The sequence below is a fragment of the Geotrypetes seraphini genome, chromosome 3, assembly GCF_902459505.1.
Source record: "Geotrypetes seraphini chromosome 3, aGeoSer1.1, whole genome shotgun sequence".
Lineage (NCBI taxonomy): Eukaryota > Metazoa > Chordata > Amphibia > Gymnophiona > Dermophiidae > Geotrypetes > Geotrypetes seraphini.
In genome coordinates, this window is record NC_047086.1 from 75,163,749 (window position 1) to 75,180,208 (window position 16,460).

Consider the following 16,460-nt stretch of genomic DNA (forward strand, 5'->3'; position numbering starts at 1 on the left):
ACCATTTATTTTTTTCTCTGGAATGGGACAGGACCCCCCCCCCCCACACCCTCCAGTACCTTTTTATAATCCCGGTGGCCGCCTCCTGATGTCTTCCGGCAATGGCAGAGCGACGCACCTGCCTGGTCCCATGCCGCTCACTGAATGGCTGCTGTCAGTTCTTGCAGGACTCGTGAGAACCGACGGCAGCCATTCAGTGAGCAGCACGGGACCAGGCAGGCGCGCCACTGTGCCGCTGCCAGAAGACATCAGGAGGCAGCCACCGGGATTTAAAAAAGGTATCGGAGAGGGTCAAGCCCCTGAAAATGGGACATTTCGGCATCCCAAAGCTGTGCTTCAGTCACGTTATGGATGACCGATGTGCCAAATCCACTAAAGAGACCATTTATGGCAAGTTTGGAAACCATTTGGAGAGATCATAAGAACAGCCTTACTGGGTCAGACCAATGGTCCATCAAGCCCAGTAGCCTGTTCTCACAGTGGCTAATCCAGGTCATTAGTACTTGGCCAAAACCCAAAGAGTAGCAACATTTCATTTTTTTTTTTTTCTTAACTAGAACTGTGCTGATTGCCTGCATTTAAAGCTATAGTTCTTTACAATGACCCTCAATAGTATAATATAATAGAGATAAGTAACTTCATCTTCCACTGTAGCCTCTCAATTTTTAGAATGTTATCTTTTATTCAATAATCCACTTTAATTGGGTATCGTGTGGAAACATGACTATGCCAGAACTTCATTTTAGGTGCATTTCCTTGCACTAGTATCGTTGGTGTAGCAAGGGTAAACGGCGCCTGGGGCGGTGGCACCCCTGCCGCTCATTCGCAATCGTTCCACGTATCTTTTTAACTTTGGCGCTAACAAGCTACTAACTTACTACCTGCGTCGACTATGGCATTCTCTCTGAAGTCACTTCCTAGGCATGGGTCCCGGAAGTGATGTCAGAGAGAGCAAGGAAGCCGATGCGGGCAGCATGTTGGGGGCTGCTTGCGCCGAACTTAAAAAAGCATGGGGGAAGGGAAGGAGCGCAATGGGCAGAGGCAGGAGTGGGATGGGAGGGGGTGGGGTGGAGAGGAGGAGGGGCGCTGGTGCCCCGAGGAAGATGGCACCAGGGGTGGACCGCCTCCATTGCCCCCCCTTTACTACTCCACTGACTAGTACACTTTCCCCTCCGCATTTGCGGTGATAGGGGAACGACAAGGCAGCGAATAGAGAAAAACCGCAAATAACTTTTTGGATGGTATTCACGGTTTTTCTGTAAAAACACAAAACAAAAAAAGAGAGACACAAAACTGCAAATAACCTGACCTGTTCCAGTGAAGAAAGTGCAGCTGGGAGGATCGATTTTCTCTGTGAATCGCTGGGAGCAGCGATTTCCTGTGACATAAATTTGGGGGTAGGGCCTTCGATCGAGAAACCACAAATAACCGAAAGCGCAGAATGCAAATATGGAGGGGTAAGTGTATAATAGTTCCTATTTTCGAATCCGTCTATCAATGTCCTGCAAACCAACAAACAGATTGAAATATGCTCTACAGTGCTACGCTTACATTATCCTGCTTGCTAACATCTGTTAATGTTTTATCACATCAGGTTAAAACTTATGTTTCATTTGTTCAAATTGGTTATTTTGGCTCTTAAAATTTAATTTTTATAATGACCTAGTGGTGCACCCATTAACAATTCTGATTTTTCTTTCTGTGGTTTATTCACTTTACATGTAATAATTGACCTAGATCCATACCCTTGGGATCAAATTCGTCCCAACTGTACTAAAAAAGTACAACTAAAGCAGTCAGCTATCAAAGGTCCTCATCTTGATACATTTATACATTGAACAGTGGAATCTGCCAAACCATAATAGAAGAAACAGGCTCCTCTTGCCGCTGAGGCCTAGATTTCTTGTTCACTCTTTTGTGTCCCTGCCCTCCAGAAATGACCATGACAGAACTGACTTTTATCTTCCTGGATCGCTGGCTTTTGCTTTTGTTGAATGAGATGCTTGGATCACTCAAGAGCTCATAAATGGTGTTATCTTCGTGTCCGTGCTCAATGAAGCTGGATCTATTAGACAGTGGTAAGGATCCAGAGGAAGAGGACAAGTCACTCCTTTGTGTGATGGACCCCACAGAGCCTCCCAGCCAGATGGCACCGTCGTTTCTATTGCTGAGACATATTTCCTTGTCAAGCTGAGCAGCAGAACTCTTTGGATCATCTTTGGATTCTGTATGAGGGGGGTGGCTATTGATACACTTTCTTTTATTTTTCTTGTTTAAGGATGCGGCCATTATGAGGAATTTAACTGGACCATTGTGCACATGATATGATACCATTCCTCTTCCTGAAAAAAAAAAAAAAAAAAAATCATACATATTTTTTGATGACATGATATATTAACAAATACATGTGCAATTGAATGTAATTGGTAAACACCAAGGCCCTTTTTTAAGCACCAGTAGGCACCCAACCTCAGTAAACAAAACAACACACCACCATTTAAACTTTTTTAACTGAGTTCCAAGGTGACTAAAAAATTGGCGCTAGACTTGCGCCTCTGTAGGCGCTTTATGGCACCTAATGCTGGAAGTAGTGTTAGATGCCAAGTGTCTACAGAGGCATGATTCACATCAAAAGTAGGCATTGGAAATGTAGGCCCCGGAAAAACCATTTTCGGAGCCTACCTTTATCGGAGGTGCGATTCTGTAACCGGCGCCGTCGTGTGATTGACAGGCAATCGGCGGCTGCCGACAACGGTGCCGCTTAGAGAATCCGGGCCTGAATATTGGCCTACACAATGAATGAAAGCCACAATTTCCAATGCCTTTTACAGCAGCTGTATTTCTTACGCCAGGTTTCTGGCAGCTCTTTGCAGTAGCTTTTGAGTTACACAGGGCAGGATTAATTTGTCGAGGGCCCCTAGGCATACAAGTACACTGGGTCCCCTGCCCCACCCCGCCCCACCCCACCATGCGCCCAGGAGGAAACAGGAAGCTGAGTCAGAGGGTATCTTTGGGCAAGCAGCACCGCATGCACAATTACAGTTCCTGTTGCCTTTCTTACCCACGTTGCTTGCTTGGCCCGCATTGCCGATCGGGGGAGGGGGGGCCCGCATTGGCGATCGATGCTGGAGGGGCCCATCGCTGTTTGGAAAAACCAATGTTGATGCCCTCCTTCATCGGGCCCCCTGACAATTTTGGGCCCTAGGCACGTGCCTACTTGGCCTATTGGTTAATCCTGCCCTGGAGTTACAACAATTGTACACATGGAAAGACAAATAGATGCACCCCTCAACAGCAGCATTCTCATGCTAGCAAAACATTTCTAAAAGAGAACTGGGACAATCACAAAGGATCCTTAGATTGAAAAGGGGATTATAAGCTTGAAGTACAGTAGGGCACGTGAGAGTTCAACGGAAAAATAGACTTGATGGATCTCACAGTGTGAATTTGCCATTACTGTGCATGTTTGTTCTAATAAGCAAAGAGAGGAAAAAAACAATCCCCAGGAATAGGGAAGTTCAGATACAGTACATGACCTCTCAGGTACTACACTGCTTTGGATGTATTTTTTCATGTATCTATTCTTCCCAGCTGCAGCGTTCACAAATAGCATCTGCCACAGAAACAATACACTTCCTGTCTTTGTGTCATTTTTGGAAATTTTTCATGATTGAATATTTTTCATTCTATTTTTGGCTTGAATCAGGTGCAGTTTTCAGGCAAGACAAAAGTGTAGGGAATATATGACACACTGGGACAAATTTTGATATTTAAGGAAACATTTTTAAAACAATGTTTTTATAAAGTTTGATTTCATTGGATAGCATAAAGATTTTAGATGGCAGCAGTCAGCATTTTGCTGACCACTGCTGACACAATTGTGCCTAGAAATTCAAAGCCAGGCCATGTCTGGGCTTCGGCACTTAGCCAGCTATGGGTTGCCACACAAAGATGTTGCGTTATGTGCAGAATCCTCATTAATTAGAGTTCTAGGTGGGTTGCAAGCAATTCCGTTCCCCTTAACTGTATCCATGACATCCTGTTTGTCTAGATCAGCATGCATCCCCATGAAGTATTTTGTGCGGCCCCGGTCGAGGGCGATGCAGTGTTTTCCTCTGCTGCCCATGGGTGTTTACAGTCTTGCTGGCTCCCTCCTCTGTTTTGCTGCAGCGTTTGCACATTTGTGAGGCCTCAGAATCATTTTTTTCGGCCAATGCGGCCCAGGGAAGCCAAAAGGTTGGATACCCCTGGTCTAGACTGTAAGCTCTTTCGCGCAGGGACTGTCGTCTTTGTGACTGTACAGCGCTGTGTACGCCTGGTAGCGCTACAGAAATAATTATCGTATATACTCAAATATAAACCAGGATTTTTGAGCCAAAAAACTGGCCCAAAAATAGGGGTCCCGGTTTATATTCAGGCCAGCACCCCCCTTCCCCCCCCCTCGACTTACTGCAGGCCTCTGCCAGGCCGCCAGGCTCTGCACCCTGTCCCGCCTCCCTGCCCATCATAACTCCTCTACTGTTGGAATCCCTAGTGGTCCAGAGGTGTAGCGGGCAAAAGCAAACATTCCTCGCACCTGCCTCGCTGCTAACCCGGTCAATCACTGGCATGATTTCCAGCTTCAGCTGCTGAGCAGTACTGAGCTGAGCACACTTTGGCAACCTTCCTCTGGACCAACTCCATCCTGTTTATATCTTTTTGAAGTTGCGCTCTCCAGAATTATATACAATATTCTAAATGAGGTCTCATCAGAATCTTATACATGGGCATCAATAGCTCCTTCTTCTTATTGGCCGTTCCTCTCCTCATGCACCCAAACATCCTTCTAGCTTTTCAACCTGTTTGGCCACCTTAAGATCATTATATACTATCACACCCAAATCCCACTCTTCTTTCGTGCACAAAGTTCTTCACTGCCTAAACTGTATCATTCCTTCAGTTTTTTGCAGTCCAAATGCATGACCTTGCATTTCTTAGCATTAAATCTTAGTTGCCAAATTTCAGACCATTCCTCAAGCTTCACTAGGTCCTTTCTCATGTTATCCACACCATCAGGGGTGTCTTCTGAATTGCAGATTTTGGTATCTACCTGGCAGCACTATAAGACCTATTGTTGAGAGATCAATTTTAAAAAACCCACCAGAGTGAAGATAAGTACACTGTGGAACTTTACTGTGTAATTGATATCCATAATAAGAACAGAAATCACAAGCAGTAGAGATTGTGTGTTACTCCAAGCAGGGGTGAGGGAACGATAAGGTGCAATGATGGTTCCCTAAATATCATGGTCTTTATGTTTCCGAAGTGACCTGGTGGAGGCAACTGAGCACTTTATATTCATTATTTATATATTTAAAATTTGTTTTATAGAACACTGAAGATTTTAGTACAGGCATTAATATATTTGAATTATCATTATGAATGCCTAATAAGTAATCAACAATTATCCCAGAGATTTTTGATAGTAACATTGTATACCTAGCAGGACTACGCAGACACTTCTGGAAAACTAAGGGCTCCTTTTACGAAGGCGCGTTAGGGCCCTAACGCGCGGAATAGCGCATGCTAAAATGCCAAGTGCTAGCTGCTACCGCCTCCTCTTCAGCAGGCGGTAGTTTTTCGGCTAGCGTGCGCTATAGCGCATGCTAATCCGGTGCGTGCGCTAAAAACGCTAACACACCTTCATAAAAGGAGCCCTAAATGTAATTCAAAACACTGCCGTCAGGTTAATCTTCAACTTAAAAAATATTTGACCACATAACTCCGTGCTATCAAAAGCTGCATTGACTGACGATTGAAGGGCGAGTGCTCTTCAAATCCAGATGCCTCTTTACAAAGCATTATATGGTCTACTACAGGGGTGCCCAATACGTCGATCGCGATCGACCAGTAGCTCAGGAAGGCAACGTGAGTCGATCGCGGAGCCCATTCTGGGCTCCGTGATAGACTCGTGTTGCCGTCCTGATCTACCAGGCCAATCAGCCTTCCTTTGTGTTCTCCCTAGGGCCTTTTAGCTGGGCGGTCCGCCCAGCTGTCATCTGCCGCTGCTGAACATTAAACCCCCCCCCCAAAAAAAAACCGGCTTGGAGATTTCAGCCCGTAGCGAACTTATGCTCCGGGCTCTAACGTGTGCGTGCAGGCTTCTCTTCTCTTCCCTCCGAAACCGGAAGTTATGTCCGGGGGGAGAGGGGGGGAGAAGGGAAGCCGGCATGCACATGTTGAGAGCCTTGAAGCAAGCGTTCGCTACAGGCTAATGCGGGAGACAGGTTAGTGAAGCATTTGTTCTTCCTGCCGGGTCCTGCCTACTTTCTGTTTCCGCGAAGGCAGGACCCGGAAGCATTTCCCCCAATAGGTTGATCACGATCTTGGGCTGATCAGCCTTCCTCTTCCCGACGGCAGAATTGACGTCGGGGAGAGGAATGCTGGTTGGCCGAAGCAGGGAGAGCTTGGGGCCTGTTATTGGTGGCGTTTGGGTCCTGATCCCCGATGGCAATGGCAGTGGCTTGGGGGAGGGCAGGGAGAAAGAAAGAAAAAGGGCAGGCAGGGAGACAGAAGGAAAGAAGAGAAACAGAAAAAAAAGAAAGGGAGGCAGAGAGAAAGAAGAGGAAGGAAAGTTGGGGGAAGGAATGAGGTCTGGAGGAGAGGAAGCATACAGGCTAAAAGAAGGGAAGAAAGATTGTATGCACGGTCAAAAGAAGAAAGTGCAACCAGAGACTCATGAAATCACCAGACAAGGTAGGAAAAATGATTTTATTTTAAATTTAGTGATCAAAATGTGTCTGAATTTATATATGCTGTCTATATTTTACACTAAGTTCCCCTTTTACTAAACCGCAATAGAGGTTTTTAGCGCAGGGAGCCTATGAGTGTCGAGAGCAGCGCTGGGCTGCACTAAAAACTGCTATTGTGATTTAGTAAAAAGGGAGGGGGGTATATTTGTCTATTTTTGTGTGGTTGTTACTGAGGTGATAGTGCATAGAGTCATCTGCTTTGACCTCTTTGAAAAACCCTGGAATAAGAATGATAATTAACATTTTCTATGCGTACAGTGTGCTTTGTGTTTTTTTTTTATTTTATTGTTGGTAGATCATTTTGACTTGGTCATTTAAAAAGTAGCTTGCAAGCCCAAAAAGTGTGGGCACCCCTGGTCTACTACTTAACTACCTCACTAATCAATTCATATTTGCTGGACCTAGTCAATCCACACGTCTTCAATCATTCTTTATCTTCCCCTCAATTAAAGGCTGCCCTCAAAAAATATTCATTAACAGACTACTATCTTATCAAGCTGCCACCAAAGACCCAGAACTCAGTCAACTGGTCAAAGTATCAGCCTCCTACATGCACTTCAGGAAGCTCCTAAAAACATACCTTTTCCCGAAATTCAGCAGCCTTTCATAGGTACTCTTGGAAGCTACCTCAAACACTAACCTCGCTTGTCACTTATGACACAGCTCACTGACACTGGTCTGCTATGCCTCCTTTGTAAACCACAACTACCTAACTCTAAACCTTACAGTTTACTGCTGTTGCCAAGTTAAACAGCCCCTTGTCACTAATATTTCTACCACTTTGTAAATATATACTGTCACCACCTTCGTAACTCTGCTGCTGGCACCTATGCTTTGTTTACTGGGTTGATTTTCTGCTTCATTATCAAATACAGTAGAATCTCAGTTAACTGGCACTTAACCAACTGGCACTTTCAACCAACCGGCAAAACGAAATTGCTGGCAAAAAAAAAAAAATCACCTCCCACACTCCTGATCCAACAACCCCCCTCCCTCTCTCCAGCCCCGGCACAGCCTTTCTTCTGCTGCATCACTTCCGACATGGCAGAGGAAAGGCCCTGCCGGGGCTGGCCACAAGAAGCCAAGAGGAGCTCCGGCTGCTGCTTTGGGAGAGCCTCAGGTAAGAGATACAGGGTGAAGGAGGTCCTTCGGAGGCCAGAGGGAGAGAGGTGGACCAAAAGTGGGTGGGAGGGGGAGAGGAAGGAACATAGTAAAGTGGGTATCCAAGGGGGTGGGTGTCATATACTACTCTACACAATCCACAAGGGTTTGTGGATGGTTAATCTTTACTGACTTACCTCAAGGTAGTTCTGACTATGCATTTCTAGTCAATTTGAGTGACCGCCAGAGTTTGCTCTTTCATTAAGCTTGGCTTGTTAATGCTTAATGGTATTTAAAGAGGATAATATTGCTAGAGCTGTGAAAGGCACTTTGGCTTCTAAGTATCTGTCACATGACTCCCCTTGAGTTTCCTAAAGGTCAGTGGTAGAATTAAATATTCAGATTTGTTCTGATTTTAATTACTGAAGACAGGAATCTGTTCCTTTCAAGTTTTGTGCTGTTTTTTTTTTTAATCTCAAAAATATAATATATTCAACCTAGTCTCTGAGAACTTCTCTAGAACAAATACTTGCTCAGATATGTGAAGGGGGCTGAACTTAGATTATGAGCCCCCTAAGGACAGAGCCCCTTCTTTCGCCTGCTCCCTTTTTCTGCCCCTGCATCAGTCCATTTCCAAACCTCATTTGTCCCTTTTCGTTCCTATTTCTCCGCCTCCCTACTAACAGACTTGTGCAGCATCAACCCCTTTGTCCTACCTGCCCTACATTTCCAAATTGCTTGCGGAGCGATAGGAGCCTCTCTTTTTGCTGCCACTAGTTTGCCTACCCTCAGATGGGTTTGGCTACCGGCACTGCATGCCTCTCCAAATAAAAGATTAACTACTTTTGATTTCACAAAGCCGGAAGTTGATAATCTCTGAATCAGAAGAGCACGTAGAACCAGCAGTCAAGCCCGTTTTGAGGACAGGCAGAGTGGTGGCAGCGAAAAGAGATGCTCCTATTGCTCTGTAAATGATTCACTTATGGGGCAGTTGGAAGGGATAGCTGGGGAGGGCTAAAGCAGATGGTGTTGTGAGGTGGGGGTCAAGTTTTTAGCACTCCCTGAACCCTGGTGCAGGGCCAGCTCAAGACACAATGGTGCCCTGGACTCACTTCTATTACGGCACTCCCCCAAAAGCAATATCGAAAGAAGTGGGAAGGGACACAATCAACCAACTTTGGGAATAAACAATTTATTAAAAATAACACATATAGCATATACAAAAAAAAAAAAAAAAATTATATATATATAACGGGTGCTAGAATGTGTGTGTGTCTGTATTTCTTTCTTTCTCTCTCTCTCCTTAGCCTGTTTCTATATTTCTGTCTTTCTTTTTCCTCGGCTGTCCACCACCACCCCTTGCCTGCTCCCCCTGTCCATTCTCCCTTCCTTTTACCTCCCCTGTGTCCACCACCACCTCTTCACTGCTCCCCTTATCCAGCAGCAGCCCTTCTCCCTTTGTTTTAACTCCCCCCTGTCCAGCAGCACCTCTTTCCTGCTCCCCATGTCCAGCAGTAGGCCTCCCTTCCTCTTTCTGCCCCCCCTGTCCAACAGCACCTCTTCCCCCGTCCAGCAGTACCTCTTTTCTGTTTCCCCTGTCCAGCAGTAGGCCTCTCTTTGTTTTTCTGCACTCCCTGTCCATCAGCACCTCTTCCCCTGTCCAGCAGCACCTGTTTTCTGCTCTCCATGTCCAGCAGTAGGCCTCCATTCCTTTTTCTGCCCCCCTGTCCATCAGCACTTCTTCCCCTGTCCAGCAGTAGGCCTCTCTTCCTTTTTCTGCTCCCCCCTCCATCAGCACCTCTTTCCTGCTCCCCATGTCCAGCAGTAGGCCTCCCTTCCTTTTTCTGACCCCCCCTGTCCATCAGCACCTCTTCCCCTGACCAGCAGTACCTCTTTTCTGTTCCCTCTGTCCAGCAGTAGGCCTCCCTTCCTTTTTCTGCCCCCCCTGTCCAGCAGCACCTCTTTTCTACTCCCTCTGTCCAGCAGTAGGCCTCTCTTCCTTTTTCTGCTCCCCCCTCCATCAGCACCTCTTCCCCTGTCCAACAGCACCTCTTTTCTACTCCCCCTGTCCAGCAGTAGGCCTCCCTTCCTTTTTTTGCCCCCCCTCCATCAGCACCTCTTCCCATGTCCAGCAGCAACCCTTACCTCCGTTCTTTTTTGTCTGCCCTCCACCGACATCCGCCTCAAGCCGCCACAGCCTGCAGGCATCGACAGCCTCTGCAGCCCCTGCTCCCACTCCCTCCTCGCTGTCGCGCGCTGTTCCCCCCCTCGGGAAGCTTTGTGCGTTTCCGGCTTCGGCAGCCTCCTGTCTGCAGGCCGCCCGCCCGTCTGTGCGCTGGGAGGAAGAGGAGGCTGGGGTTGCGCGGAGCAGCAATGGCAGCAGCTCAGCCATGCAGCCAGCGCTAGGCAGAACCGGGGTTGGGCATGGACCTTGCGCCGCCCAGGCTGGCTCCTTACTTCGCTCGTGGAGGCGATCGGCGGCTGGCTGCGATTCCCGGCCCGCTTTCAAAGTTCATTTTTTAGTTTAAAGCCGACGCCGCAGCTCTTCTCTCGATCCCCACCTGGATCGAGAGAACTTTGTCAGGTAATTGAGAATGAACTTTGTCAGGTAATTGTAAATGTTGAAGCCCGCTGCCAGAAAGAGAGAGAGAGATGCTGGTAAGCGCGCATGTGCACTCTTGTGGCCACATCCCGACAGATCAGATCTCAGGGAACACACGGCAAGACTGCACATGCGCGCTTAGCATTTTATTATTATTATATATATATATATATACTAGTATTTTAGCCCGTTACATTAACGGGTGCTGGAATATATGTCTGTGTGTCTTTATTTCTGTCTCTCTCTCCCTCCTGCTGTCTGTCTCTCTCTCTCCCTGGCCCCCTTTGTCTGTCTGTCTTTCTGTGTCTCTCCCTGCCCCTGTGGCTTTCTTTTTTCCTTCTATCTATCTATCTGTCTCTCTCCCTGCCTCCTATGCAGCACCATTTCTCTCCCACCACTTCCCTGTGTGTGTGCATGTGCCCAGGCTGTAAGTAATGGACAGGCTGATCGGGTTAAGTTGCATAGTTTTTTGAATCAGTAGGGATTGGTCATTCTGTAGCATGTGTTACATCCAGATCTTAAGGACTTCACTTATCATTGTTCTAAACAGTTGTTTGGCATTTTTGGGGCAGGTGTTGGAGGTTTCTATTCAAGCTGACACGTGGTGGGATTGTGTCTCCCTTTTTTTAGTTTTATCTTGTGAGTCTCGGGTTTGAGGTCTTAGAAGTTGGCACTTAATTATTTTTACTATAGCTCTTGTCCGCCGTGGCCTGCCGCTGCTGTGGCCGACATCTGCCGCCGACAGCCACCAAAAGCCGCCGCCGCCATCCACCTCGGGGGGGGGGGATTCTGGCGCATGCGCACTCCTACCTGCAGTGCCCTACAGCGCACGGAAAACGGAACACGCAGATGGGAGTACGCATGCGCGAGTAGCCTTTTATTATATTAGATATGTAGTAAGGCCTAAAAAAGTCTTTAAAACCTCTGTTTCCTGGACCCCAACAAGGTCCGTGTTTTTGCTGAAATAGCCTTCCTCAGGGGTATGTTAAAAGAGCCTGGTAGATGGCGCCAATGTAAACGCAATTGAACCAAAGGCTAAAAAGCCGTAAAACCAAAAGTTCCACAACAGTTTGTGAAGGCCTGCCTTTCACACTTGAAGCCAAACAAAGATTTGCTGCGAAGGAGCACTGCTGAAGTCAAGTAGCGCTACTACTCCCCCCAAAAGCCCCACGTCCTGGACCCACTTCTGTTGTGGCGCTTCATAGGCCAGCTGCTGTGCAGAGGGAAGGCCAATTTCAAGCAGAAGCTTCAGGAGTAAAGAGGGAAGTACTACACTTCCCTCCTTCCTCCTCTGATGCTGGCCCTCCCTCCTCGCAGCAGCTGGCCTATGAAGCTGTATCTTGTTGGGACTGGTCAGCAGGGTCAGAGGCAGGAGGAGGAAGAGAGTGCTCAAACTACATCTCGTAGCTTAACTTATGGACTGGCGATGTCACGGCCCAGGGCTTTTGACACCCTTTAGTGCCAGTGTCCTGGGCCAGAGCCTCACCTGATCCATAGGCTAAGCTGGCCCTGTTCTGGTGCTCCCCTGCCTTAGTTACCACATTTACCACATTGCTCCTACTCTGTAGTGGTTTCACATGAAACTCAGTCAGGTTTTCAGCCACACTAGCACTATTGTGTAGTACTCAAGAACAGGCAGGAAAGGACAAGGACACTACTAATTGAACAACTTAACCTGTCTTCAGAATTTGATACTGTGAACCATGCAGAAAAGAAGTAAAGACACTACTTTTCAAGAAATTCCTGAAACGACTTAATACCACTAGCTCCTTCCCACTTCCCAATACTTTCCCGATTCCCCAAAGCAACCTCATCTACTCTTTATCTCCTCTAGAAATTACCAGATATCTTCTTCTTGTAATACATTTTTTATAATTCTTTTGTAATCCGCCTTGAACCGCAAGGCAATGGCGGAATAGAAATCTCATAAGAACTGCTGCTGTTGGGTCAGACCAGTGGTCCATCTTGCCCAGCAGTCCGCTCACGCGGCGGCCCTCAGGTCAAAGACCAGCGCCCTAACTGAGACCAGTCCTACCTGAGTACGTTCCGGTTCAGCAGGAACTTGTCTAACTTTGTCTTGAATCCCTGGAGGGTGTTTTCCCCTGACAGACTCCGGAAGAGAGCCTTATGTTCGTATGAAATCTATCCCCTTTCAATTTTAGAGAGTGCCCTCTCGTTCTCCCTACCTTGGAGAGGGTGAACAACCTGTCCCTATCCACTAAGTCTATTCCCTTCAGTATCTTGAATGTTTCGATCATGTCCCCTCTCAATCTCCTCTGTTCGAGGGAGAAAAGGCCCAGTTTCTCTAATCTTTCACTATACGGCAACTCCTCCAGCCCCTTAACCATTTTAGTCGCCCTTCTCTGGACCCTTTCAAGTAGCATCATGTCCTTCTTCATGTACGGCGACCAGTGCTGGACGCATTATTCCAGGTTATCATGCCACTGTACCGGGCACTATGGCCCGGTACAGCGGCACGATAACCTTCTCCGATCTGTTCGTGATCCCCTTCTTAATCATTCCTAGCATTCTGTTCTCCCTTTTCGCCGCCACTGCACATTGCGCGGACGGCTTCATCGATTTGTCGATCAAAACTCCCCAGTCTCTTTCCTGGCAGGTCTCTTCAAGTACTGCCCCGGATATCCTGTATTCGTGCATGAGATTTTTGTTACCGACATGAATCACTTACATTTATTCACATTGAATCTCTAATGTAATGTAGTTATTGCTTAGCCAGCTGGAGAAGACAAGAATGGTAAAATTATGGTCTTACCTGTTAATTTTCTTTCCTTTAGAAGCAGCAGATGAATCCAGACTAGTGGGTATAGCTCACATCGACCAGCAGGTGGAGATAGAGAACTGATTAACAGTTGGCCTTAAAGCCTGGTGTTCCTCTTGTTACTTCAGTTATGCATTTTGCCCAAGCAGCCCGAAAGGAGCATGAGCATCCACAAAACTTCATTCCAGTAGAAAATGGGCCCCTAAATAATACAATTACCAACCATATCCCAACTGAAACCATAAACAAACACCCTACACACATACAGTGCACTTGGGGAGGGGCTCTGGATTCATCTGCTGCTTCTAAAGGAAAGAAAATTAACAGGTAAGACCATAATTTTACCTTCCATAGCAAAGCAGCAGATGAATCCAGACTAGTGGGATGTAGCAAAGCAAACTCAAACCGGGTGGGACGCCAATGCCGCCTCCGCCAGTACCGCAGTGCCAAAACTTGCCTCCGCACTGGCTGCTACGTCTAAGCGATAATGCTTCGAAAAGGTATTACCCGACGACCAAGTGGCCGCTCGGCAAATTTCCTCCAAAGACATCCCCCCGGACTCCGCCCAAGACGTAGCCAATGCCCGAGTGGAATGAGCATGAAGGTGCTCCGGTACTTTCTTACCTGTCAACACATAAGCCGAAGCAATCGTCTCCTTGACCCAACGCGCAATGGACGCTTTAGACGCCGCCATCCCCTTGTTCTTACCCGCGAACAATACAAAGAGATGGTCCGACCTACGAAAATCATTCGTCACTCCCAAATAATGGAGAAGCATACGCCGCACATCCAGTCGACGCAAAGACAAAAATCGTTTACCCCAATCCTCCTTCCGGAAGGACGGGAGGAATACACTCTGGTTCACATGAAATGAAGAAATCACCTTAGGCAGGAAGGACGGCACCGGCCGCACTGACACCCCCGTCTCAGAAAAACGTAAAAAGGGTTCTCTGCAAGAAAGCGCCTGAAGCTCCGATACTCGCCTCGCCGAAGCCATTGCCACCAAGAACACTGTTTTCAGCGTGACATCCTTCAAAGTGGCCGCTGACAGGGGTTCAAAAGGTGCCCCCTGCAACCTCCCCAGTACGAGTTTAAGATTCCAGGAAGGACAAATTCGCCTTACCGGCGGGCGGATATGGTGAACCCCTTTGAGGAAACGGACCACGTCCGGCTGCGACGCCAGCGACGCGCCAGCCACCCGGCCCCTGTAACAGGCAAGGGCCGCCACCTGAACCCTTAAAGAGTTATAGGCTAATCCTTTCTCTACGCCTTCCTGCAGAAAGGCAAGAATAGCCGCCAGAGATGCATGGAAGGGCGCGATTCCCTGTCGACCGCACCAAGCATCAAAAATCTTCCAGACTCTCGCATAGGAGGTCGAAGTCGAAATCTTCTTAGCTTTAAGAAGCGTGGCAATCACCTGCTCCGAATAGCCCTTCTTCTTTAGCCTTGACCGCTCAAGAGCCAGGCCGTAAGACCAAAGCGGGCCGGATCTTCCATCCAGATTGGGCCCTGAGTTAGTAAGTCCGGAGTTACCTGGAATGTCACCCGATCGCCTACTGAAAGCTGAACGAGATCTGCGTACCACGGTCGACGCGGCCAATCCGGAGCCACCAGGATCACCCTGCCGTGAAAGAGAGCGATGCGTTGTAACACCCGCCCTATCATGGGCCAAGGCGGGAACACATACAGAAGGGAATTTGGAGGCCATGGGAGGGCCAACGCGTCCACCCCCTCCGAGCCCTTCTCCGTGCGCCTGCTGAAGAAGCGAGGCAACTTCGCATTGCGGGACGAAGCCATGAGATCCAACTCTGGCAACCCCCACCGACGGACTAGCAGGTCGAACGCTCGAGCCGACAACTCCCACTCGCCCGGATCTAGAAGATTTCTGCTGAGGAAGTCCGCTTGCACGTTTTCGTGACCTGCAATGTATGCCGCCGACAGAAGCGGAACATGCCCTTCTGCCCACTGAAACAATATCCTTGCCTCTTCGGCCAACTGCGGACTCCGAGTGCCCCCCTGACGATTGACATATGCGACCGCCGTGACACTGTCCGAAAAGATTCTGGTCGGTCTGTCCTGAATCAGGGACTGAAAAGCCCTCAGCGCCAATCTGATCGCTTTTAACTCCAACAAATTGATGGGCCACTGTGCTTCCTCTAAGGACCACACTCCCTGCACCGATGCTTGCAGGCACTGGGCCCCCCAGCCCCTCAGACTGGCATCCGTCGTCACCACCACCCACTCCGGTGTGGCTAACGGCATGCCCCGCCACAGGTGCAACTCGTGTAGCCACCATTGCATGCTGCGAGCCGCCCGAGGACTCCATCGGAGACGCACATTGTAGTCCAGAGAAGCTGGGGACCAGCGAGAGAGAAGCGACTGTTGTAAGGGTCTCATGTGGCCCCGAGCCCAGGGGACCACCTCCAGAGTCGCTACCATGGAGCCCAAAACCTGCACATAATCCCAAACCCGAGGTCTGGGCGACCCGAGAAGTAGGCGAATCTGAGCCTGCAACTTCTCTCCCCGGTCTCGGGGTAGAAATACTCTCCCCAGAGCAGTGTCGAATCTGACCCCCAGATGTACCAAAGACTGCGACGGGGACAGAAAACTCTTGGGAAAATTGACGATCCACCCTAACGACTGAAGGAGAGATATTACCCTCTGAGTAACCGACAAACTCTCCTGTCTGGACGAGGCGCGGATCAGCCAGTCGTCTAAGTAAGGGTGTACCCGAATCCCTTCCTTGCGAAGAGAGGCTGCTACCACGACCATGACTTTGGAAAAGGTGCGGGGAGCCGTCGCCAGGCCAAAGGGCATTGCCCGAAACTGATAGTGCTGGCCAAGAATCGCAAACCTTAGATACCGCTGATGCGGAGGCCAGATCGGGATATGTAGGTACGCCTCCTTGAGATCTAGGGACGTGAGGAACTCTCCCGGTCGAACTGCCGCAATGACCGAGCGTACCGTCTCCATCCGGAAATGGCGAACATTGAGAAATCTGTTGACCACTTTGAGGTCCAGCACCGGTCTGAACGACCCCCCCTTCTTTGGAACAATGAAGTACAGGGAATATATCCCGCGGCCTACCTCTTCCGGGGGTACCGGTACCACCGCCCCCAGATCGAGCAGCCCCTGAAGAGTCATGCGGACCGCCTCTCCCTTGGCCGCCCCATGGCACGGGGACACC

General features: G+C 48.6%; 1 protein-coding gene across 5 annotated transcripts in view; it reads right to left on the reverse strand.

The window, feature by feature from the left end:
- Positions 1–260: 260 nt before the first annotated feature.
- Positions 261–16,460, reverse strand: part of ARHGEF10 (Rho guanine nucleotide exchange factor 10) — a 345,472-nt gene continuing 329,272 nt past the window's right edge. For 4 of the 5 annotated variants that reach the window (XM_033938130.1, XM_033938132.1, XM_033938131.1 and 1 more), the window contains one exon: positions 1,828–2,342. In XM_033938130.1, coding sequence (XP_033794021.1) covers positions 1,828–2,342 — 515 coding nt within the window. Of the gene's footprint in view, positions 2,343–16,460 lie in introns of all 5 variants that reach the window. The other variant, XM_033938128.1, reaches the window with a different exon arrangement.